This window comes from Electrophorus electricus, chromosome 4 (genome assembly GCF_013358815.1).
Source record: "Electrophorus electricus isolate fEleEle1 chromosome 4, fEleEle1.pri, whole genome shotgun sequence".
In the NCBI taxonomy this organism is placed as follows: Eukaryota; Metazoa; Chordata; class Actinopteri; order Gymnotiformes; family Gymnotidae; genus Electrophorus; species Electrophorus electricus.
Genome location: NC_049538.1, coordinates 19,349,686 through 19,374,114, shown reverse-complemented (window position 1 = coordinate 19,374,114; position 24,429 = coordinate 19,349,686). Strand labels below are relative to the sequence as shown.

General features: G+C 41.9%; 3 protein-coding genes across 4 annotated transcripts; 1 reads left to right on the top strand and 2 right to left on the bottom strand.

Moving 5' to 3' along the window:
• The first annotated feature begins 936 nt into the window (after window positions 1–936).
• On the top strand, window positions 937–10,404 carry arfgap2 (ADP-ribosylation factor GTPase activating protein 2). 2 transcript variants are annotated; one of them, XM_027012740.2, is made up of 17 exons: window positions 937–1,042; window positions 2,388–2,506; window positions 2,656–2,728; window positions 2,841–2,972; window positions 4,019–4,099; window positions 4,234–4,345; window positions 4,501–4,557; window positions 5,056–5,100; window positions 6,203–6,255; window positions 6,639–6,775; window positions 7,049–7,180; window positions 7,449–7,577; window positions 8,021–8,176; window positions 8,333–8,459; window positions 8,594–8,681; window positions 8,782–8,903; window positions 9,255–10,404. In XM_027012740.2, exons 1-17 carry the CDS (start codon window positions 971–973, stop codon window positions 9,273–9,275), a joined length of 1,656 nt encoding a protein of 551 aa, XP_026868541.2. In that variant the 5' UTR covers window positions 937–970; the 3' UTR covers window positions 9,276–10,404. The 2 variants fall into 2 exon arrangements, with proteins under 2 accessions (XP_026868541.2, XP_026868542.2); XM_027012741.2 differs by lacking the exon at window positions 5,056–5,100.
• Window positions 10,405–11,178: 774 nt separating this feature from the next.
• Window positions 11,179–17,635, bottom strand: si:ch211-71n6.4 (para-nitrobenzyl esterase). The gene is made up of 9 exons (XM_027012739.2): window positions 17,485–17,635; window positions 15,246–15,946; window positions 14,832–14,939; window positions 12,993–13,189; window positions 12,393–12,592; window positions 12,242–12,300; window positions 11,986–12,153; window positions 11,523–11,744; window positions 11,179–11,419 (listed from the first exon to the last, which is right to left on the bottom strand). Exons 2-9 carry the CDS (start codon window positions 15,937–15,939, stop codon window positions 11,277–11,279), a joined length of 1,791 nt encoding a protein of 596 aa, XP_026868540.1. The 5' UTR covers window positions 15,940–15,946; window positions 17,485–17,635; the 3' UTR covers window positions 11,179–11,276.
• Window positions 17,636–18,465: 830 nt separating this feature from the next.
• Window positions 18,466–23,530, bottom strand: pex16 (peroxisomal biogenesis factor 16). The gene is made up of 11 exons (XM_027012720.2): window positions 23,329–23,530; window positions 22,918–22,953; window positions 22,210–22,286; window positions 21,373–21,506; window positions 20,815–20,915; window positions 20,580–20,660; window positions 20,318–20,467; window positions 19,953–20,025; window positions 19,737–19,859; window positions 19,475–19,539; window positions 18,466–19,378 (listed from the first exon to the last, which is right to left on the bottom strand). The coding sequence occupies exons 1-11, from the start codon at window positions 23,453–23,455 to the stop codon at window positions 19,320–19,322; spliced, it is 1,026 nt and encodes a 341-aa protein (XP_026868521.2). The 5' UTR covers window positions 23,456–23,530; the 3' UTR covers window positions 18,466–19,319.
• Between the last annotated feature and the right edge of the window lie 899 nt (window positions 23,531–24,429).

The following is a 24,429-nucleotide window of genomic DNA, read 5'->3' as shown; positions in this document are numbered from 1 at the left end:
TTGCTATGGAGTTGTTGAGGCTGAAGCTGTTGGGATAGGTATGGTTGGAGGTGATAGTTGTTGGGGATATTGGGCTGATGGGTAATTTTGAATGAGGAGTAATTTGTCTGTCGGGTAGGTGAGGCTGAGGTGAGTTGCAGTAGAAGTGTTATTTAGTTGTGGGGGTAATAGATGAGGACAATTTGGCTGATGGGGTAGTTGTTGAGAAGTATTTGTCTTGAGATTGAGGTTTAATTTGTATTAAGAGATACTAAAGGCTGAGGGGTTATTGAGCTGTTGGGACTGAGGACTGTTTGGCTCTGTGGATAATTTAGGTTGAGATGTAATTTACTTTGGGGTAGGTGACAGCTGTTGAGGTGGTTTTGATTGAAAGTGGTAGTTGTTGAGGGGTATTGGGCTGAGGGGGTCATTTTGAATTAGGAGTAATTGGATGTGGGGTGGTTGAGGCTGAGTGGGATAGTTGCAGTAGATGGGTTATTTAGCTGTGGGGGTAATGATTGGGGGTGTATAATTTGGGTTGTGGTCATTTGTGTTGAGGGATAATTGGCTGTGGGGTAGCTGAGGTGTTGTTTAGCCGTCCATGTAGGTTGAGGGAATGAGGAAGAGGAGATGCTCCGTGTGGGTGTTCTGTGAAACTGGCCTACTGTGAATCTTACCTTTACGAACGTCCCAACATTCATTCCCCAGGGAAAAATCGACTTTGCTGTTACACGAAACCCGGAAGTTCGACATGTCCCAAAAGCTCAAGCAAACTTTCTATATTTCTATTTCGTAGTTTTACGACAAAATCTGTGGGCCGTAAAGTTTCAAATTTGTGAACAGAATATTAAGAAGAACAATAAGTAGAATAATGGCTTTATCAAACTAACACAATAATAATAGCTTTTATTTTAGAAAATAAATTTCCGTCGGACCACTTGGAATTTTTTTGTGTTGCTCTGCCGCTGTTTCACACTGGTAAGGTGGCAAGATGGCGTCAGAACCGAACAAGACTGAAATTCTTACGATTTTTAAAAGACTGCGGTCGGTCCCCACAAATAAGGTAACATAGCTGATAAGTTGTAGGTGACTTCGTAGTTTAACCGTTGTCGTGTTTAATTCTACAATGTTCGTTATCTTTTAACTTATACTAGACTACGTGTCATTTCTCGGTTGCTCGCTAAACCGGTGTTGACTGGGGCCTAGAAATGAGCAAGCTAGCCTTGCTATCAGCTGGGCAGTTAGGGTTTAGTCACAGATTGCTATATAGATAGCATGAATTTGCTAAGTCAATAGCTAGCCAGTATTCCAGGTATGTGAGCCACGTATACATAAAACACAAGGAATTAACGTTATTGAAATTGATTAGACACAGTTTGGTAATAGAGGATAGCCCAAACACAGCTGAGGTGATCCGCCTCATCTTCCATTCAACATTAGAAATGTTATACCATTGGATTTACTTGGCAAGTCAGCTTGATTGCTAACGTTAAGATTCTTACGTTTCCCTCTTCATTTAGCCGGCTGATGTCTACAAGATGTAGTTAGCGTAGCTAGCGGGATAGCTGTTTCCTCTGTTGTCTATACGGCCAGATGCTCATGGCTGACAATAACTAAATGAAATTCTTATTGTTAATACGCATAACCAGACAACTCATCCACGACTATTTGAAATCCCATGATGTTATTGACGTTGTGTGCTACTGAGACAGTTGTTAAGGAGACTATTTACCCCTGAATGAGTAGCCAGATGTCGAGCAGGTAGCTAACGCTAATAGCTAGATAACGCTATAGCCAGGCTATCTCTAGCTAATTCGCAACAAGAGCCGTGGGCTTTACGTCATGTTGTAACGTAATTATTACTCTAGAACCAAGTCGTTGTGAAAGCATATAGCTACACGTTTTATACAGGTGTTTTTGGCTGGCTAGCTAGTTATTCCACATTTTGTTTGATGGTTGGACTTTCCGCTTTGTTCACGTTGACGATTGGTTGTAACACGGAAAACGTGTGATTGTCAAATCGTCAAAGCTGGTAATATGCGTACACCTTTATCTAGTTGATTATGTAAACTATCTGCTTTACCCCGTGTAAGGATAGCTAGCTAATGTCATTAGAAGTTAAGCTATTGTGTCACATTTTACTTAATATTGAGCTTTTGTGGCTCTTGGACATGAAGGAACAGCTGTAATAGAAGACTTAACTGAACAAGGAAGAGTGCGCTAAAAGAAATGGGTGTTTGAGTGGAATGGGTGTGAGCATACCGTGGTGATGAGAATCAGGTTTCATCTTGATCAGAACACAGCTCAGATGCTTTCAGTTTGAGAAGCTCGCGTTCAATTGTGCCTGAATGAAAATGCATATATTATTTGGGAGTGAACTCAAATGTTAAACTGGACTTTCCCATCAGGCCTGCTTTGACTGTGCTGCTAAGAATCCAAGCTGGGCTAGTATTCCTTATGGAGTTTTCCTTTGCATTGACTGCTCAGGGATCCACCGTTCACTTGGTGTGCACCTAAGCTTTATCAGGTTGGTATGGGCATCCCTCTGTTCACCGTTCAGAGTTTTTGTATAGTTCGGCCAACGATCCAACAAATTTTGACACTCAGAACACTCAATAAATGGGAAGTTGTAGTTTTGTTACTCGTCAAATGAACTCTTTATATCCCATGTTTCAGATCCACAGAGCTCGACTCTAACTGGAATTGGTTTCAGCTGAGATGTATGCAGGTCGGCGGGAATGCCAATGCGGTAAGTCCCCATACAGACTGATTCTCTCACACCCACATGTCCAAAATTACATATCATAAGGATGGCAGTGAGCGAAACGCTGACCTCTGTTCCTCTGGCCCTCCGGCTGAAGACCGCCTTCTTCCGCCAGCATGGCTGCACCACCAACGACACCAATGCGAAGTACAACAGCCGCGCAGCGCAGATGTACCGGGAGAAGATCCGGCAGCTAGGCCAGGCCGCCCTCTCCAAATATGGCACTAATGTAAGCAGCAGGAAAGACTGGTGTAGCAGCTAAGTACAGGCCTACACTGCTGATGGGAACTGCATCTAGTACATGCGTTCTTACCTGTGTGAAAAGGTTATTCATATGCCATTTGATAAGTCATTCATTTATTATAAATACTTTGAGTTGTAAGAAACTGTCATCTGTTTGTTAGGCATCTTCCAGCTCTTTATCAGAGATTAGTTTTTGACTACAGAAAACTGCTGTTGGTTGGTTATTTTTGGGTGGCAAGGGCATTATCGATCCAGCAGGAATGTGGATATGTGCTACCTACACAACACCCACTACCATGGCACCACTGTCTTAATTTTAATCCACGTTTAATGTGCAAATTTATATTATGTTTAATACTATATTAGCATTACATCAATATATAATACTAATGATAGCATTATATCAATATATAATACTAATATAATATTAAATATTTGAAAGTGCATTTAAAATCTGAATTGGATGATGTGGAACGATTTGAATACTGATGGAAGCAAATGCGATAAAGATTGATCAGGGGTTTTCAGGAATGACGGGCTAAAGGTCACATGATTCTTTTTCACCTGACGACAAACAAGTAGCACAGATAACAAACAGTTGTAAATAGTACTCTAAGAGCAAATAGATGGTTAAATCACTCTGTTCCGTATTATATGTTCATTTCATCATGTAGAAGGTACTATGTAATTTGTATATTTCACCCTAGTTATGTTGCATTATCAGATTTTTAACATAAATAGGAACGATAGTGTGCATCCATTCTCCTGACCTTTTGAAAATGCACATATTTTTAAATGAACCCCAAGTCTCACTGCTGTTCACTTGCAGTCACAACACAAGCTCTCAGCTCACCTTTGACCCTGTGTGTCAGTGGTCCAAACTTCACTTTATATCACTGTTAATAAGTTTAACCTGTTACATCTTGTGTATTCACACACAGCCCAGATATTTGCTCAGCATGTTTTGCTCAGTCACAACGTTCTGACGTGTTATGTATGCGCTGCTGGTAATGTCTCATTTTTACCCTGCAGCTTTGGATCGATACTTCAGGAAGTGCTCATACTCCAGCACCAGAGAAAAAAGAGACGGATTTCTTTGACGAGCACACTCAGGTAGGCTTCACAGACTCGTGTTCTGAGTTTCATATGTGCAGAAACATCAGGGCACAGTGCTTAAGACCATTTGCCTTTGTCTTCAGAACAAGGAAAAAAAATCCCTTGTGTTCATACCAGCTTCTGTTCTGAAGCCTGCCAACAGGTGGAACATGTCCTCCCCTCCTCTGTCAGAGCAGAACGGCGCGGTTACTGGTGCGCTTCAGCCCGAGCAGGACAGTGGTGTGCCCGAAATGATTGCTGCCCGTGAGTGTACTTTTAGTTATCCACACGTGCACACAAGCAAAAACAATCTTGAGTTTTGAAAAATGTAGACGTGCTGCGCTTGTCTTGATATTCTATACCTAAGAGTTTCTCCTTTAATGCAGACGTGACTTAAATATCTGCTCTTTGTCTCCCAGAGCTAGAGGATGGCCCCAGCACTGAAGGGTTAAGCTCAGATGCAAAGACCACTATAGGTGAGTTTGCGGGGGGGAGGGTGTGTGTGTGTGTGTGTGTGTGTGTGTGTGTGTGTTTGGGGGGGGCGGTGTGTTTATTGGTGTGCATACGATCAGTTAGTTATATTGGATGATGGAGTGGCACTGCCTGTAAACCCTTTTATGGGTATTGGATGACTATTAGTAACATCTCTGCAATCACACCTTGTGCCATAAATGTTTCGATCAAATTCATCAGGAGGAAATATGGAGGGGAAATAAAAACCTCCTAAAGAGTCCTTGTGTCCATACGACTGCTGCATTGTACAAGTCTCATGAGAACTCTTAACCCGCTTAGTGACCTGTGGAGCTGTGTGCACAGCATGGTTGAGTAAGAATATGCCAGAGCTTTGATATGGCACGCAGGATAGGAACTGCAATCAGTTGTCCACTGAGGAGACAGTTGAGGCCCATAGCAGGCTTGTGTAATTCACCTCAGAAAAAAGACCCCTCTGTTAATCCTGTGCTTTGTTAATCTAGACGACTCGATGAGGTTGACGTCTGGTGAGCCGGAGCCTCTTTCAGGTGACTTGAGTAATTTCAAATTGGCTGGTTGCCTATCAGCAGCATGGTCTCTTGCTTGATTCATGTTTGGGTGCAGTGTGGCACGCCTGCTTTGGCCCACCCCCTCCTTTAGTACTAAATCACCACCCACTCAACACCCTGCATCTTTCTAGTTGCTGGAGCCCAAAAGCTTGAAGTTAATCAGGTGACTTGTAATGTTCTACATAATCATTTTGCAAGGAGGAAAACTCGGAAGCTGCACTAAGAAACCAACACGCTATCGCTTTTCAACTTGCAGACGTTTTGTGCCAAAATTTGATGAAGTGGAAAAAGGTACAAACTTTTATTCTAATGTCACGGCCACCTTGTGGCCTTCAACAGTAACTTCTTTTCTCCACTGTAACCGCCTGTCATCTTTGCTCTAGCTGGATATTTCCCCCCCCCCCACTTGGATCCAAACAGTGCAGAAAAGCTTAAAAGTGCACTACTTCCCACGCATTAGTCCTACCAGTGAAACGATTGGTGACTGCCCTTGTGGAAATCACTTGAGCAGCAAGGCCAGTGTTCTCTAAGGGCGTTAGTTCCAAGTGCTTCAGAACAGGTCTGACGCGCAGAGGACCAGTGGCGATTAATGCACTGGAATAATGAGATTAGTGGTGCTTCCTTTCTCTGTCTGTATACAGAGTGCCTGTGTGGTTAATCAGGCCTAACTTCTCATTTTTCTTTCCCCACTTAGTTCAGTCCATTTTACAGGGTTCACATGCAGTTGGCCAGACTGAGATATGGGCATCATTAGTGCCTTCATTATTAATTTGGTGCAGTATCGTCAAAGTACCTGACATGTTTCATTTCAGTTTAGTTGGGATATCTCAGTCTGTGTTCTGGTATAGCGTGGAGAAATTGGAGTTTTTATCCTGAGGAAAAATGCAGCTCATTTTGCTGACATGATTTTGCTTTATTCATTCATTCATTCATTTATTTATTGGTACCTTGTACTAATGATCTGCAGTCTGGCCTCTGGAGATGGTGCTGTCTTCCAAAATAGAACTTCAGTGTTGGAGAGGCTTAGACCTCTCATCTGATAGTCAGGCTTCCTGAAAGATATTTCTCTCCTTGTTTTTAGAAGTGAGACCATGCATTATTGGGAAGAAGAAACCAACCACTGCAAAAAAAGGGGTAGGTTTATCCATTCTGCAATTCTGGAAGTCTTTGTCCACCCAAGATTCTTTTGAATGTCTCTAAGCTTGTGACGCAGCAGTTCCTGAATTAACCAGCAGGTGTCGTGCAAACATCATGCATTATCCAACTTTTGACAGTCCCTAAAGCCCCTAAAGAAACAAGGGTTATCAGTATTATTGCAGAATAGCTTGCCTGCTTCGTCTACAACAGCAGCTTTCTGTTTATGGGTTTAAAAAAAAAGAAGTCTGATCTGAATCCTAGTTACGCAGGTTTTTCTTTTTCTTCAAAGTCCATGTGGGGATTAAGAAAAGCGATTGCCTTGAATTGCTTGTCGCTTGGTGTCGGGTCTTGCCCTGACGGATGTACTGGTATGTTTTCAGCTTGGTGCCAAGAAGGGCTTGGGGGCCCAGAAGGTGAGCAGTCAGAGCTTCAGTGAGGTGGAGAAGCAAGCGCACGTGGCAGAGAAGATGAGGGAGGAGCAGGTGGCCGAGGCCAAGAAACAGGCTGAGGAGTCCATGTGAGTCGCTGACACTCCTTACACTTCAATATGTGCGGGAGGTCTAACATGGCCTTGGTCCAGGTGGGACATCTAGACAATCTATGCTCTAGTAAGACGTTCTCCAAACGTAGTTCTGCGTTTGGGCTGTCTGCTTGAAACTTTAATAGTGTCGTTATTTTGTGTTTTACGTGAAGTGTACGGTTTCGGCATCTGCATCGTAACCGTAGATGGCCCGTTTTTTGTTTTGTCTGTTTACTCCTCCGCCCTTCTTTCCGGTTCCGTTTCGGGCAGTGTGGCATCCATGCGTCTGGCCTACAAAGAGCTGGAGATTGACAGGAAGATGGAGGAGAAGCGGCTGCAGAACCTGCAAGGGAAGAAACGGGAGCAGGCTGAGCGGCTGGGCATGGGCCTGGGCACCAGGAGGTGAGTGCGCTCCACCCTCCTCCGTCATGCCACCACCTGCCTCCAACCCACTCCTGGTGTGTCCCTGCACTGGGCCCGTCGGTCTGTCCCCTGCTTCGAAGCACCTGTTGTTAATTAGTTCAGAGTTAGCTGCTTTGTGGCGGGGGAGCAGTGAAATGTGTGGTGTGCAAGGTTTGGGAAATGCTGATATAGACACAAGATATAGACGTTAGTGAGTGGCCAGTCAGTAGCACGGCAGATGATCGTCTTTTTTTGGCCGTTTCTGCAGTGTCGTCTCTCACTCTGTGATGTCAGAGATGCAAGTAATTGAGCAGGAGACCCCAGTGGGGTCAAAGTCTTCCTCTCGCTCCAAACTGGACATGTTTGATGAGCCGGGGTTTACCTCTGGACCACCAAAGTAAGTCTCTACCAGTCCGTAGCAAGTGTCTGCAGGTGTGTGTGTGTGTGTGAGAGAGTAATTTCCATGTCTATGGTTTATCCTCTTGTCTTAGAAGCCTGGTAAGATTCATTATCATAACAGATCATGAGATGGGATGTTTCTTGGGTTCATCCAAGTCTGTGCCTGCTTGGATGAACCCAAAGGTTTAACAACCTACAGGCTTTAATTGTCGGTTACAAATGATCCCTCCTACAAACAGCTATGACCGGTGTGGCTTGATTTTAAAGTGTGTAGTTCGTGTTATTGTCATCTTGACTGTCATTTTGGAAATTCAGCATAGCTTTTTCAGCCATTTTTCTACTTTTGTAAGGATTTAATGTATAGATGTGTATGGACCGAATATGTGAAATATACTGGAGACGTGTGCATGTGTGTAATCTGTGCCTACTGTGTTCTGCCAGGTACAAGGACAACCCTTTCACAACCGGAGACAGCTTTGGCTCACGGTGGGATACGGATTCAGGCTCCGCCTCTTTCTCTTCCTCCTGGGTTTTGGAGAAGGAGGAGCCTAAAGAAACCGAAGTGACCATCTCGAGCATCCAGCCAATCGGAGAAAGGTTAGTCATTCTCTCCATGGTTGCTTGATTTATATAATTATGCTATTCTTTCCCACATCATGAAAGTCTTCCTGGTAAAACTAAATTGTACTGGAATATGGAATGGACTGGAATATGAGGTTGACAGATGACCAACTGAATTGTGGGACGTGTCAGGTTGCCTAACAGGCGGAAGCCGGACATTTCTGCCCCCGTCGCAGAGTCTAGCGAGGCACGGCAGAAGTTCGCTAATGCTAAAGCCATCTCTTCTGACATGTTTTTTGGCCGGGAAAGCAACGCTGAGGTACGGAGAACAGTGGGCTCACTTGCCTTAACTATGTTTAATGCCGCTGATGACGGGTGAGAAACAAGCAGGCTAAATAAAAATAAACTCCTGCTTTGTGCTTTTCCTGAACGTGTGTATGTATGTCCTCCCAGTATGAAGCAAAAGTTCGTCTGGAGAGTATGTCTGGTAATACCTCCATTAGTTCTGCTGACCTGTTTGGAGATGGTAGCAGTCGCTCAGGTGAACATGTTTACACCTTTATACTTCTTACTGATGTATGAAAAATTTGTGTATAATTGAAGGCCAGTTGATTAAATGTGGATCTGTGTGCATGCTGTAGGAGCATCAGGGTTCGAGAGCGTGCTTCCCTCTGGGCCGGACATTGCCCAGTTTAAGCAGGGTGTGAAAACAGTGGCTGGGAAGATGGCCGTATTGGCTAACGGAGTTATGAACACCATTCAGGTAAGTGGTCCACACATTGCCCCACCACCAAAAACTAACGCTGTGACCTAGCGTCATCTCACACAGACAGTCTGTGGAATTACTGAGCTAACAGTGCACAGTACTGTCCACTACGTATCAAACCCATTGTGAGCGAATTGTGGATACTCCAACAGAACAGAAGTTAGGAAATCCTAACAAAATGCTTTTCTGGCTGCGGTAAAGGTTTCATATGTATGCAGACATTCACTTCTTGCTAATTAAAGCAGCTGGTTTATTTCATCCCCCGTGTGAAAAGCTCCTGTTCCGCTCTTCTTTTGGCAGACATGTTGAGCTTGCTCATTTAATTTTTTTTCCTCCCCCCCACTATAGGATCGCTACGGTTCCTACTGAAAAGACTGCATGATTCGGAAAGGAAATGACATCACACAGGACTTGACACACTGCTTACTGTATGGGGGCTTGTTTTTCCTCTCATGTCTTTACATGAAGGAAAGAGAAAATGGAGAGAGCCAAAGAAAGGGCAAGAGATCTGCCTGTCTTCTCTTCAGTCTGTCCCCCAGATCTTTGTAGATTTTCACTGACCACCCTGGATGACAGTATTTTCATTTTCATTTTTTTTTTCCTCCCCTCCCAAAATGTGTTTTATTTTCAGATAAAAGACAAAAGCACTGAAAGGTGTAGAATTTGTTTTTCAGAACCATGGTGCTTTCTGTTGAAACTAACAGTCCTGTTTTCTATGCCATTTACTGGTCTAAGATTTCAAATGGTTGATTTAAAAAAAAAAAAAAAAAAAAGAAAAAAAAGGGGAAAAAAAAAAAGTTCGTTCTAAAATGCATAACCAACCTTACGCTTAGCTCTACCATGTTGTCATGGCTTTCTTTTTTTGTATTTAAAATCATTCTCTATATGGACTGGCGTAAAGAGTAGTGCATCCACCTCACAGAGGGAATCGAAGCCTGTAATATTTAAGTTTCAAATGACATAATGAAGCATTTCACTCGGTGTTGACACGGGCCGAGTTTGATTGACAGGGGACAGGGACGTTGCCCTTTTCTGAATGGGCGAAGTAGATCTGTGGCATCCAACAATTCAAGATTTTGTTTCAAGTGATAATTAACAAGCGTATGTGCAATACGGCCCCCGCATGTTTGAATGAGCATGACGGTATGTGGGTGGACACTGGGCGTTCCCAGCAGCGGGTCGTTCCTCACGGCTTACAGAAACCACTTTAGTAATGGGCACTCTTTATCCAAGCGTGACGATATGGGCCTGAGCTTGTGATGCTCCAGCAAATCTGAGTCTCACGTCCCAGTTTCTGCCATTCTAAACCACCCCCCCCCCCAGTTCAACAAGGTATGTGGTGGTTTGTTTGGTGTGTTTTGGTTTTTTTTCCAACTTTTTGCAACAGTTACAGGGATACATTTAGGCTTTTCAGCAAAATCATGTTCCCTCAGAATGATCTGCCTGTCACTTTGTTCCCTAGTGCAAAATCTGAAAAATAAAGGATAATCCAACCTCATTTGGAAAAGTTATTTATTGTAGTAAAAAAAGAGAACAAAGCTTTATGCAAATAAAGACTGAAGTGACCCCCCCCCCCCCTATTTTTCTCCCTCATTCAAAATAAATTCATTGCATAAAATGTATGCTTTCAATAAAAGGTGCAAACAAAGGTTACAGAAAACTAGTGCAATAGGCAATCTCAATCTCACACACAGACCCCATGGTATTGGTCAACAACACAACACAACCTGTGCTTTGATAGGGCTCTGTACAAGTCAGTGCTTTCATGTGCTGTTTTTCAATGGAGGCCTTTCATCCACGTTACGCAGCTCAACTGATCCACTGTTAATTTAACCTCAAAGATGGAATAAGGAGTGGTGAATAATCAGTCCAGGCCTATAGCCTGTGATTAAACCTCTTCCCTTAATCATGGTGCTTCCTCTGGAGGTACCAGAGACCCTTTGATCACAGATAGAATGAACACAAGTTACCATTCATGACGGTGGAGAAATGTTCATGTGAATACAAACAGTAGGTCTATGACTTTGAGAATGCCTTTGGAAACATTTGCATTGCACTTACCAGTATGTGAACTGAAAAGATTTATGAAGGACTATATGCTTGCATTTTCCCCATGTGAAAGTCACCACTAGTAAGGCTCTAAATGATGCAATAAGCTATTTATCCATACCGAACACCATTTAACTACTATTATAATATACAACTAAATTTATTTGGCTCAGTGCAAACGACTCCTCACACTCCATGTTTCCTGCCATTCTGTTTTTTCTTTTAAAACGGCAAACTTACTGAAGAGATTCAGTAAGTTATAATACAAGGTGATTTGTTTTCTTTTTTTTTTGTACTAATTGCAGACATTTAGGGAAACACTCAGTTGATCCAGGCATATGGATAAAATCCATTCTGTTCCCACAGGGCACACCTCTCTGCTGTAAGGTTTTGTGCCACAGAAAGCTTCTGGTCCAACACGGCTGTGTAGGAGGGAAACTCCGGCCAATCCACAGGCATCTTTCCTATGACATGAAAAAGACAGAACGTTTAGTGTTCTAGCAGCTATCAGAATCTTATTTGTGATTTTATTCCAGAAATGTGGCTTGGCCGACAAAATAAGCTTACCTTCTTTTGCAAAGTGAATGAAGTAAGTGGTGAGCACCTCCTGGAAAGCTCTGTCTTCTTTGGACGGTGCCCCTAGCGCCTCTTCAAAGCCTCTGAAGAAGGCCAGGCTGTCCAGCACGTGTACAGAGAAGCGACTGGGGTAGGGGAACAGGCTGGAGGAGTTCACTGCTCGGGATGGGGTGTAGGCCACCACGTAACGGTACACGGGACTCTTCAAAGCCTCTGGAAAACAAAAAGGACACCTTTAAATAGCTGAGAGAGCATGGCCGACCATCTGTTCCACAGATAACAGCAGACTTCACCTGCTGAGTTTACAATAGGTCTCAAATGCACTATTGTCTTTAGTAGTCTTTGTCTGTCATATTTTTAATGTCTTCATAATGTCTTAAACACACAGACTATAAAGAGAAACACTATATGGATAGTCTTTTTAGGATCTTAAGGCATATATTTGTATTGTCACCTGCGGCTCGCCTTGCCAGGTCATTGTTAGGGCACCCGACCCTCATATCAGACACCAAAGTAGTGTAGAGCCATTCAGGACAGCGGTCATTGGTTGGGCAGGGAGCCGTGCTGTTGTACAACCTCAGGGCCTGGGACAGCACGACATCTCCAAAAGGCCTCAGTTTCTCTATTTGTGGTAATGAAGGGGGTGCTTAAAATAAATAAAACTGAGGCTTCTTAGAATATGTCTTAAAGGAGTCATAATACCAGCATACCTGTTACAAACCATTGGTAGTCTCCCCAAGTCCATGTGGAGATGTTCTGCAGTGGGGGACTTGCGATGAGACAAAAGCATTCATTTAGTGCCATATGGATGTAAGGGTTAGGAAAATGAAAGGTGTAAGCTGTGTACTGAGTAGCATTTACCTGTAGTCACTTTCTTGCTCTGTTGTCCCAACTATGAATGGAACATCATTATAAAATCCATGTTTCTCCCAGGTGTCAAATGGAGGAGCAGAGAGAACATGACCATCCACAACTGCTACAGGGCCACAAAAATGTTCTTTAACTGGGATGTCCATCATACCAGATCCTGCCCATGATGGATATTCATCCCATGGAATAGCCTGGGAAGTGAGGGAAAAGGTCAAGGTTAAAATGTCAGTCAACTCCTTATATAGATGTCTTGAAATCACTTCTTCAGGACCCCCAAGTGTTTTAGTTCTGACTGTCTCGTGACCTTGGCTAACTGTCTAGAATATTTTGCAAACTGAACAGAAAAGCAATGTGGACTCAATGAGGATCTATGTCACCAGTAACTAAACTCAGTTCAATAAGCTCCAGAAACCCCAACTACTATTACAAGTAGAACACAAACAATGCTGATTGTGATGGCTGTTTCCAAAATACAATATACTGATTGGCTCAGCTGGTAGTGTGTACACTGGAAACTGGCTTCAATAGTACTTCAGCCTTGTTTCTGGAGACTAAGTGGGCAAGTGCATAGATCAGCTGCACACATCTCACCTGTAGGATCTGTTCTATGTTTAGCTTTCGAAGGCAAGCGGCATCCTTGCAGCCCGTTTTCCTCAGAAACACAAGGTTGGCTCTCTCAGCAGATTCCAAAGAGGCATTATATACATACGAGCCACTCATGTCAATGGCACGATGGAACAGGCCCTTCGCTAGTGGTGACATCATCAAAGTCCACACTGATGTTCCTCCTTGTAAGTATTTTAAAATGTAATATAGAAGTTATTATAAGGATCAACTTACCAGTTATTGCAATATGCTGTAATGTCATAAGGCATATTATGAATAGTACACATGGCACAATACTAAACTGTATGTGTATACTGTGCAGTCTGCAAACAGACAATGGCATTTTTTGTCTCCAAACTTGCAAACTGGATTTGAAATGAAACAATTTCCTTACTTTGAGGTTAAAGTGAAAAGTCAGCTTTAACTGAAGAGTAATGGCATCTATACAAGATAAACCAGATATAAATCACATCCCTTATATATTATATATATATATATATATATATATATATATATATATATATATATATATATATATATATATATATATATATATATAACCACATTTCAAGGGACCACAAGTTCTTAGTATAATGGTAAAAAAAAAAACCTGTAATGTTTGACAACTGCCAGAAGTCTGCAATCTACAAACTTTGTAGAAACAAACCTTGGCCATCTTCCCTGGCGATGTTTATGCCAGGCCTGATTCAGTTGTTTTTTTTTGTTTGTTTTTTTTTACACTTCAGTTAATGAAATTCTTGTTCACTAGAGTTCAGATCAGATGATTCATTTGTGCAGCTGAGAGCAGTCCATTTTTGGCCCTTAAAAAATAGTTACTTCTGTATTTTATCTCATTGCCCTGCTGCAAGGTGATAGGCCATCCAATACATTTTGAGGCATTTGATTAGATCTGAGCAGGTAAGGCGCTTCTCTGCGCTTCTGAACTGATCCTGCTGCCATTATTTATTTATTTTTACAGTTGTGGCACAATGCTTTGGATCAGGAGAAGATTCCCCTTTTACCCTCCACATGTTCCTCACTCCATCACAAAGGAATACTCATGTTTTTCATCCTAATGTCTGTGTGGTTGATTGACACAGACATGTTTCTTTGGATTAGAAGAGAATGGAACACTCATTGACTCACGTTTATAATGGAAGTCCGGGCAATTGTTTGGACAGCCAACAAACAATTAAGGAAGACATATTTTCTTAATGGTATTTCTAAATGTAATCAATAGGTATTTAAAAATGAAGCTGTAAATCTGTATAATTTGTTCTATTCACAAATGGAAGTACTTTTTGAGATAATGTGTTCATAAGTTCACTTCATAGGTTTCACCTGATTGTGCACTAGGATCACTAAACTTTACAATTAAGCCCTCAGTAAAAAAGGATTTTTTTCTTCTGAGTTATCTAGAGGTTTCTTACATTACAATCTTATGTTACGATTCTTAGGTCCTCTCATCTGTTCATAAAACATGTTATACACTCAGCAAACTGATTTTCTTTTCTTGATCTTACCAGAGGTTTGCATCTTGCATAAGAGGGTTAGATAAAACCGATAAAGAACTGTGTTCTTTTATTTATTAAAAGAACTGTGTTCTTTTATTTATGGTAGTCTTTTTTACATGCAAAATGTGTTGTAGTTTCCAAATGATTCACCTGACATGGACATACATTAAATTGAAAGTGTGCACTTTAAACAACGATTTTCATTTCAAATCCAATCAACTGCTGTTCAGAGTCAAAAAACATCAACAACAAATTACTAGTCCAATTACAGAAAAAAGCAGCATAGAGCATCAAAATACAAGAACTTCACCTGAGCTTTGACCAAATAAGGTGACTTTTCCTGGGTCTCCACCAAACACATGGATGTTTCTTTGAATCCACTTAAGAACTTGAATCTGGTCCATGAAGCCATAGTTCCCTGTGTTCAAAATGAACCATTTCAGCAATTTCACCCTTGTTCCCATAATCTAATCATGAGAAAAAGATTGGAGTTTTGGCTGAAAATCTGCCACCGACTACTGCTGTAGTCGATAAATAAGATAGACAGATCACAGATCAGACTGACTGACTGACTGACTAATCCTAGATGGAAAGGAAGTGACTCTGTAAGTACAGTAGAGCGTGCTAAGTAGGCAGTCAATTTCATCATCCAAGATGGACAGCTTTCCTGAAATGTTAGGACAGATATAGAACTACTCATACAGTGGGGTAGTAAGGAACTGACCTGAGGTATTGGTGGGAGAACCTTCTCTCAGGATCTCCAAGGCCATGAAGCCAAATGCATTGAGCCTATAGTTGAGGCTGACGAATACAGTCTGTGCTTGACTTGCTAGCTCCTCGGTAGGGGAGTAGCCTTTCTCCTGCCCACTCAACATGTGCAAGTACCCTCCATGGATCCACACCATAACGGGCAGCGGTTCAGCTGGTTGCAGGCTTGGCGTCCACACACTCAGGTGCAGGCAGTCCTCCTGTCCAAGCACACGGCCATCTTTCCCTAGAGGCTGCACCTGTGCGCAGATGCTACGGAAACGTGTGGCATCGTAAACACTGTGCCAGCACTCCCCAGCATCCCGCAGGTCCACTGGAGGTTGCCAACGGTGCTGGCCAACAGGTGGAATGGCATATGGGATACCCTTGAAGGAGTACGCTCCGCTTTCCCAGCGCCCTCGCAGCCAACCACAGTCCACGAACACCTCAACAAACCCTGGGGGCGGAGTCTGGGCCACATAAGCCAGATATCCAGCAAGCGCGATCAGAGCAAGCACGCCGCAGGTTATGAAGAATATACACCTGCGAGACAGCACCAGGAAGGGGCTGACATAGTGACGCCGAACATACTGGACCTCATCCTCCTCTTCCTCCTGCACCAGGTACCGGTATTCATTCCTTTCAGGTACCTCAAACGCGTCCTCATTCATCTCCAATCTGAGTCAAATAGGGAGAGAAAGAGAGAAATGGCATATACGCATCTGTCTGACTCGTACCTAACAGGTTTCTATGTTATGGGCCGGGACATAAAGTCATCGGAGGTCGCGTTTATATTTGTAGTTCGCTACCTTAGGTCAAAAACCAGAAAGTCTTGGCTCGCTGAACATTCCCACTGACATATTTACCATGGAATCAAACGATGTAAACAAAAGCCATATGCATACGGTCACATTCTGACTGAACAGCCGTTATTACGTTTATTTAGCGACAAAACTACAATGATGTCAGTCAATGCTCTACCCTGTGCTAAATGCACTTGTGGGGATGTGGGGTGTATTTTTTTTTTAGGAACAGCGGGCAAAGTGCATGAACCGGCAAAAACAGCGCGAGATCTTTCTCCGTTGCAAGAAGCATATTTCGCATACTTGGCTGAATACTTTTTTGTTCGTTTTCCCCCGTATATCACAGATAAGCTCACTGGAGCAAATGCTAATTAGGCATTCACTTCCTCGTTGTTCCATGTTTTCCTTCTGCTTATTTTAACTACTGCCACTCTGTTTTCTTAGGCGGAGTTTAGGGTCTCGTCTTGTGATATGTTTGGTGCACGTGGTGCCGTTGGTCTGTAGTGTTCTAGTTGAACAGAACCACGCCAGCATTTAGAAGCGAACCGAGACCTACCAGCTCAAGGGGTCTCGGTCCGCTTATTCAGTTTGCACCGGCGTACGAAGCGTCCCTGCGCTAACGAACCGCAGCGCTTGTTTTAATCGAACCATTGCCACCAAGTCTACCGTAAGCCACCGTAAATTCGGAGAAAAAAAAATACAACAACAAAACTATTGGAAACAAAACAGGAGTGTGGAAGCACATATATTAACCTTGAGTGAGGAGGAAGCACGCTACAAAAATCTATTAAAGGAACAAAAAAACATCCTAACTTCTCATCCTTCATCTTAATAGCGGATATTAGTTCAGGATCAAGTAGGCCAGAAGCAAACTGCTGCATACGCGCACATACATGTCGTGCAAGGTTTTTTTGTTTTGTTTTGTTTTTCAAGCGCAACGTGTGCATTCTTGCGTTTGAGACGTATTCTGATCTTAAAAGCACCTACGACAAATAATAAAGAAATGCAACATTACACGTATGGTTTTCATTTGTGTAATTTAAAACATGACTGCTACATAGAGGTCAATAATAAAGCAAATGAAGAAGATTCCAAGGGCAAAATGAGCCGAATAAGCGGAAATGACAGACTGGATACACACTGGATACAATCTGAACACAAAGTAGTTCTTCCATTTCCAACTTAACCTATGTAGACACACTTCTAATACTAAAGTGCGACATGGACCAGTAAATGGTGAAAGTTAACCTAGCTAGCTATATACGCATTAGAAAGAACACTTCTAAAAGAGCTTCCTCCCAAATCACTTTAGCTGAATGCCCATTTATGGACGTCACACTATTAAGTATGAAATAGCTCTACATTTTAGTGCGTCTTAGCACAGTCTTGCAAAAACATATATCCAAAACTTACCCTATCAATGTATACTCATTAGCGAACTATTTTCGTTAAGTTTCTTAATCGAATGTCCGCGCCCCTCTTCGGAAAGATGGCTGGTGTTTAGCAAATCTAGCCAAATTGCAAACAGCAGCGTGTTCATGGAAGGTTACTGGAGTGCAAGACAATGTTTTTGGACACACACACACACACACACACACACACACACAAAAACCCAAAACCAAACAACAACAAAAAACAATATCATGCTTGTGCTTTGCCCTGCACAATAGAAATTTAGCCAAGTCAAAAACAATCCTAAAAACATTAGTTAATAGCTCAGGCAGGAGGACAGTTTAATTTAATCTTGGCTTGTTTCCCCGCCGTGTAGAGATGGAGGCTTGTACAGAAATATTTCACCATGGAATTATTCATCACAGCAAGATCATTAGCCTAGCACAGAATCATTAGTCTGAAAATATGCAATTTTTCAAATTTCAGGCATAGTGCCAATAGGTGATAAATGAGCTAACAAATAAATAAAACTCTCAGCAAACAAAACTCGATAAACTTTTGATAAAACAAGTCTCAGTAATATCTGCCATTATTTCAGTTGTTGGTTTGACAAGGAGACCATATAAAGTATTCTTATACAGGCATGCACTTTATTTTAAATAACTTATTTTGTGAATGTAAAAAAAAAAAAAAAGCCCGCGCAATTAATGACGTTGCGTCTCATAAACATGAACCAATCCTGGCTCGCTCTCTGATCAAAGCAACAAAGGATCGGCGCTGCTTCCTATCTTCACGGAGGAACTCTTTTGAAGTCCTGCGGTCTATTTCAAGTCCCCATTATACGATTCAAATAAATACTGTTTAAAATGTGGTTAAAAGAACAGCGAGAGCAACATTATCATTTATTTTTAGTGCAAATACACCAATCTTAAAGTATATTTCAAAATATGGATCATTAAGTGTGCACTTTGAGATGGAGATCAGAAGGTTTAACAGAAAAAGTTCAAGGAGTAAATCACTTTATTACTAGCTCATTTATTAAATGCATGTTGTGTACAAAATCTATCATTCATTTCTCACAATGGATTTCAGTACAATCTTTATTTTTTCCACTCGAGGCATGCTGATTAAAATCACTAACAGTCCACATACTTACTTTCCCATGCTGTATTATCCAGTCTATCAGATTTATTGAATTACCAAGATGACCTTTCATTTCACACAGTGAAAAAATAGCCAATATTCAGAAATTCCTATAAGGCTGGTTTGTTTGTAGGAGTCCTATTGAGGTTCTTTAGACAGATAGGATACCATTTGAAAAGGGCATGCTACTTTTAAGACACAGTTCCTTTTTATTTCCTACTGCCACATTTTTTGCCTCTCCCTGACGGTGGTAAATCAGTCCAAAGAACAAATATGAACAAAAATATTGATTTTAAGCTCAGTTAATTAGTTTGTATTTGTTTAGTGTCAGTGTATTGTCTCTTGAAGGACAGCATTTAAATTAACTCCTGTTACAACAAAGAAATAATAATAAAAAAAAAGGCTCAGATGCATGAACATTAAAACAAAAAAAACACAAGGGAAACATTTATAAACTGATCACTATCAGTATCAGAGTTATAGCAAGTCACCACTCAATCATGCTAGCTAAACAAAGCAAAATCACTGCTTGTCCAGTAAGAGTGGAGCACAATCCCTCCCTCCGACTCGCCTCCCACTTGCAGTGACATTATTGCAGTGGTCCTTGTGTTGCAGGTGGGTCTGAGTCCTCAAGGGGCCCCCCCAGCACTGAGCTAAGGGCTCCCACACCCATCCTGTATGCAGGCTGGTCTTCATGACCCTCAGCTTCAACATCAGCCCCAGTTGTAAAAGTATATCTTTTGCCAGATGGGTAGGTATTCCATCAGTGGACCTGAGAAGGGAGCGAGTGGACATAACTAAGCCACCAGGGAGTGTCATTTCGGAGCGGTGGGTGTGCTAAGGAGAGAATGTAATATATTATGCTTACGTGCAATCAAGCCCAGTCCAGGAATATAATCTGCCAGGAACCGGAGAAGGAAGAGAATCTTTGCTCTGTGGTTGTGAAAAAGTCAAATGAAAAATTGCATTGGTACTCAGGATAAAACAGTCAGTGTGTGAGCACTAAAAATGTAATCTGTGACAACTGCCACCACCCCCCCAATCCAAAAGAAAATCAACAACAAAACAGTGACCATTTTGTCCATGCTATATAAATAGACTACTAAGATGAAGGAAACACGGTAGCTTACTCGGAATACGTGTCATAGAAGGGTGAACGGAGCAGGTAGTACAGCAGTAGAAAGGCTCGTCTCCTCATCTCTGCTCTCTCTCGCCGGTTTAGCCCCTTCATGGAGTCATTCAGCAGGCTGTAACTGAACACACAGTTCCAGTATTTAAAAACATGTACAGGTGCTCTTGGAGAGAGAGAAGGAGATGGAGAACACAGAGGGGAGATCTTTTTCTACCTGGTTACCTCCAGGAGGCCAGAGATGAGCCATGGCTTCCAGGAGCGTCTGCCGAACTGGCCCAGACTGGCTACTGTCAGCGTGCGTCATTAAGCAGAATACTGACTCTCACACAGACAGACAGAATTTTAAAAGGAACCCTCATGAACCTATAGATTTCCCTCTTAGCAAGATAATGAGACACTGAAGCTTAAACTCTTCTCAAATCACATTTGTGACTGTTAAGCTATAATTAAATATACTGCATTCCCTTGGCATAAATTGTCACACTATAACAGACAACGTAAAAACAACAGTTGCGTGTGTTGAAGCATGGAGAATACTGACATGGCCATCAGTGACCGTATGAGGTAGAGGCAGGATACAGTGCACTAGTGGTCGACAAATATACAGAGATTCCGCAATAGTCTCCTGCAGTCCAAGAGGGGTGGGACTTGAGTGTAGCTCCTCCTCCTGGGGCTTCCTTTGCCTCTCTCTTTGAGGAATGCCCCATAGGCGAGTATGCAGCAAAGACGCTAAAGGGAGAAAGTGGAGATTCCTTTGTCAGTTTCACAAACTGGGGGTCAATTATGAAGACATACAAGAAGACAGTAGTATTCATGGGAGATAGTACAAGTTACTCCTTACTACTTCCCAAGGGTCGCATCACTCTCCCTGAGCGCTGTCCAATGAAAGTAAGGTCTTCCTCCACCACTTGTCCATCTTGGTCTGATTGGAGAGAAGAATATTAATGCTGCCTGGCCCTGGCCCTGGCCCTGCCCCCCCCCCCCCAAAAAAAACCACTAATACAAACAAAATAAACTTTTAATAATCTCCGGGATTGTTTGGAATATGTAATGTCTATACATAGAAGCACCCTTACCTCTCTTGTACAATTGAGAGTCTCTGTCCAAGGGAGTTATGGGAGGTGAAGTCTGGATGCCTGACTTGTACCAGAATAGCAGAAAGATGCGCAAGATGGCTCTGTGTGAATAGATGTAGGTACTAAGGACTTGGCTGAGTGTGGATGATATGGCAATAATATAATACAGCAGTACTTAAACACATTTTCATGGTAGATTCAAATCACAAGATTTGGGGTTTTCTATAGGTAAACTTTATTATTATTTACTGCAGAAAAAGCCAAAAGCCAAACAGTTGTTACAAAAATAAATAATATAATGACCTAACAGTTAAATACCAGGCTGCTTGTCAATATGCAGTCTTAATTTGATAGTGTGACACTAGTGGTTTATAGACTTGCTATAATTGTCTTAAACCATTTTTTGTTATGAAAACTGCAGATGATCAGTGTTCTCTGAGTACTGACAATACACAAAATATGCTCCAAAAAGTACGTTTAGATATCATCACCCTAGAACATGCCAAAATCTGACTATTAATGAGATGCCTCTGACTGGCCAGTATTCAAGGTTCTTACTTTGCTATCTGAATGAGGCCAATGACCAGCCAGCGGCCTGCCTCCCCCCAAAGCTTATTGGCCCCCATCTCAGTGAAGACCTCCACATACTCCAGCACAGACAACCAGGTCAGCAGCCTCTGCTGAGAGAGAGACTATTGCAGGACACACACACACACACACACACACACACACACACACACACACACACACACACACACACACACACACAAAAACACACCCACATACCACTGTGAGACAGTTTTTAGTGGGTCAAATAGTGCCATAAACTCAATACAGTCTCAAGTGTTCTCAGTAGAGCTCAATTAAGGCCCATGTGAAAGGAATCATGAATCCCATCTTGTTTTTGCCATGCCCTGGCTGCTCATTTTAAGAAAGGCATAAGGGGGTCTCAAATGTGTCAGATGTGGGTGGGACACCGGACATCCAGTATAGCTAGCCACATATCAGAGTTGCCACATATCAAAGAGTTCTATTCTGAAAGGTTTGATACAAATCCAAGCCACGTTTTAAAATACAATGGCTTCACAATTGAAGGCTGTTGTATAGAATAGACAATAGACATAGTCTATAGAATAGACATAGTGTCCTCAAGAGCCAAGAACACACTGTTCCTTTAAATACACTCAGCTCTCAACAACTTTATGTACGTTACCATGCCAACACCACACGGACCCAGTGCTTTCCATCAGTGGCTTATATAAGTGCAATAAGTGGACTGTCTGCCACTGATATGGGAAAAAGTCAGAACTAAAAAGAAGTGGTTAGCCAACTAAACAGTAGAGTTGTTTCAAGACCATGGGACTGATTCAGTCCTGTAGTAAACATGGAAATTACCACTGGCAGAGTCCTGGAGAGACCCTTCCTTAGAATGCCATCGTTCAGTAGTACTAATAAGTTGGATGCTGAATACACTGTGAAACAAAATGTACAGTAAGTTCAGGGCAAAATATGATTGCAGTTATTCAGTGGTTCTCAATTCCTGTCCAGGGGACTGCATGCTCTTTATTGCAGTAATACTTAATTCAACTGATCAGCTAATCATTAATCAGTACAAGTAGAGTTGGATGTGTAGGAGCAGGGAAAACTGGAACATGGTTTAAGAACCACTGGACATTGATAGATTCTGAATATGCAGCAAGAATTACTTCAGAATTACTAATCGTAGCCTTTTTACTACCAGTGTTAAACTGGTGCTATACTGGATTCTGATGCTTGCAAAAATAACCCCCAATAAACGTTTATTTTATTTGCAGTGCCCACAGTCTCCAGTAGGATTTATGTGCAAAAATATGGGCAGTATGTGAAGTAAAATTTTTATAATTCATAAATCCAAATAGAGTTCGTACCAGACTTCAATTCTTGCACAAAAACAAATATATTTACACGTGAAAAGTCTGCACTTTTTAACCATTATACTGCGAATATTACAAAATGTACAAGGAAGCAGCCATCAGGTGAGCTGGGGTGTTGGTAAGTTACGGTAAAAGATCTGTTTCTCCTTCTTTTCTAGCTATTTTCATGGTTCAAGTAAGCCACTCTTACCCAGCTCTGAAAGTTCATGAGAGTCTGCGAAGCGACCTGCAATAGCAAAATCATAGTAGTCACAATCGGTTTTGCCCCCCTACAATTAATGAAACCACCATCTCACTTACCTATGACAGAAATCAACCACTTCGTAATCGAGTTATATGCGGCAGTGCACCGCTAAGATAGGCAACACTAGCTAGCTACTACCATTAGATTAAATACATCGCTGTTTATGTGACCAATCTACGGGGAGTGAGCTATCTAAATTATTCCTAGGCTCTGCGGTGTTTTTATTATTATTATTATTATTATTATTATTATTATTATTATTATTAATAACAATAATAATAAAACATGCTGGATTTGCTTACAAGTTTAGCAAAGCATTTTTACTTGTACTTGTCAGGTAGCTTTGGAACGTCTGACCTGCTATTAGATATGACAGAGTCCGCACCGCAGCTTCCAGCTGCGAGGCAGCGGACGGGTTTCTGGTGATATATTCCTGGTACCGTTCATAAAGATTTGCAAGCCTCTCTAGATAGACTCTTGACATTGTCTCAGTAGAATAGCTGTTAATGTAAAGGCACAACAAACTCCATCGAACACGCAACACACCGTGAATGACACTTCCGCAAAATATTCTTCCGGTTACATCTGAACAACTTCCTATCGCACGTGTAGTGACTTAAAGGCACATTGCACTCACTGGCTTCGTCAGAAAGAGAATAGATTCAAAATTGGACTTTTAAAACAATGGAACAGTCCCCCCAAGACAGCCAGGTACTTTGATAAACATTTTCTAAACAAAATGTTGTTATATTCCGTTTCAAAGTGTTTAGACTTCACAAATTGTAAACTGCTTATTAAGAAATGGCCCATTTCATAAAGTCGATTTTATCCTTACACCTAGGTTGGGAGACAACTGCGAATGGGATTAGAGGAACTAGATTTTGTCCCAGAATCGATTTCTCCAGTTTTAATGAGTTGTTGGGGTTGCGGTTTTTACGTCCACTGGCACTTAGCCTGCTGGTGGGCCACTTAACAAAAATAAGTTGGATATGTGTGCCTTGCAGCAGTAAACCAGTTTCTCCCTTATGTTTTATTTATGCTTCTAAATTTATTTAGCCTATCTAAAAACGGATGAATGCTAGAAGTTGGAGTACCGTGACCTAATCTCATACAGGTACGACATCCGAGTCCATGCTTTTTGGTTCATTGCCGTCGGCAGGGAAGCAAATAAAGTCCATTATTGATGTCGGCTTGTAACAGAGCAAGCGTAACATTTCGCCTCCGGGCAAAGAATAAAGATGTTTTCAGCGGGTTAGTAAAGTAAGAATGGACTGGGATAGCAGTGGTTTAGTAAATAAAAATGTTTTAATAGGCTAACTTCCGTCGTCAAGGTGAGCAGACCCTGATCTCGTGATCTTTCACCAGCTAACTGTTAATTCCAGAACATTTTTCTTTTTTTTTTCTTCCAGCATTTTTTCATTGTTATTTTTGATTGTGCTGTTTAGAATTTGACAAAAG

Excerpts from the sequence above, each read along its gene's own strand:
- arfgap2 (XM_027012740.2), top strand. The coding sequence starts at position 971 with ATGGCGTCAGAACCGAACAAGACTGAAATTCTTACGATTTTTAAAAGA. Across the intron at positions 8,177-8,332 it reads ATCCAGCCAATCGGAGAAAG|GTTGCCTAACAGGCGGAAGC; the intron begins GTTAGTCATTCT and ends GGGACGTGTCAG. Across the intron at positions 8,682-8,781 it reads AGATGGTAGCAGTCGCTCAG|GAGCATCAGGGTTCGAGAGC; the intron begins GTGAACATGTTT and ends TGCATGCTGTAG.
- si:ch211-71n6.4 (XM_027012739.2), bottom strand. The coding sequence starts at position 15,939 with ATGAATGAGGACGCGTTTGAGGTACCTGAAAGGAATGAATACCGGTAC. Across the intron at positions 14,940-15,245 it reads TTCTCCCACCAATACCTCAG|GGAACTATGGCTTCATGGAC; the intron begins GTCAGTTCCTTA and ends TTTTGAACACAG. Across the intron at positions 13,190-14,831 it reads CTTATTTGGTCAAAGCTCAG|GAGGAACATCAGTGTGGACT; the intron begins GTGAAGTTCTTG and ends AATACTTACAAG.
- pex16 (XM_027012720.2), bottom strand. The coding sequence starts at position 23,455 with ATGTCAAGAGTCTATCTAGAGAGGCTTGCAAATCTTTATGAACGGTAC. Across the intron at positions 20,661-20,814 it reads CTCTCAATTGTACAAGAGAG|ACCAAGATGGACAAGTGGTG; the intron begins GTAAGGGTGCTT and ends CTCTCCAATCAG. Across the intron at positions 19,860-19,952 it reads GGCCTCCTGGAGGTAACCAG|TTACAGCCTGCTGAATGACT; the intron begins GTAGAAAAAGAT and ends CTGTGTGTTCAG.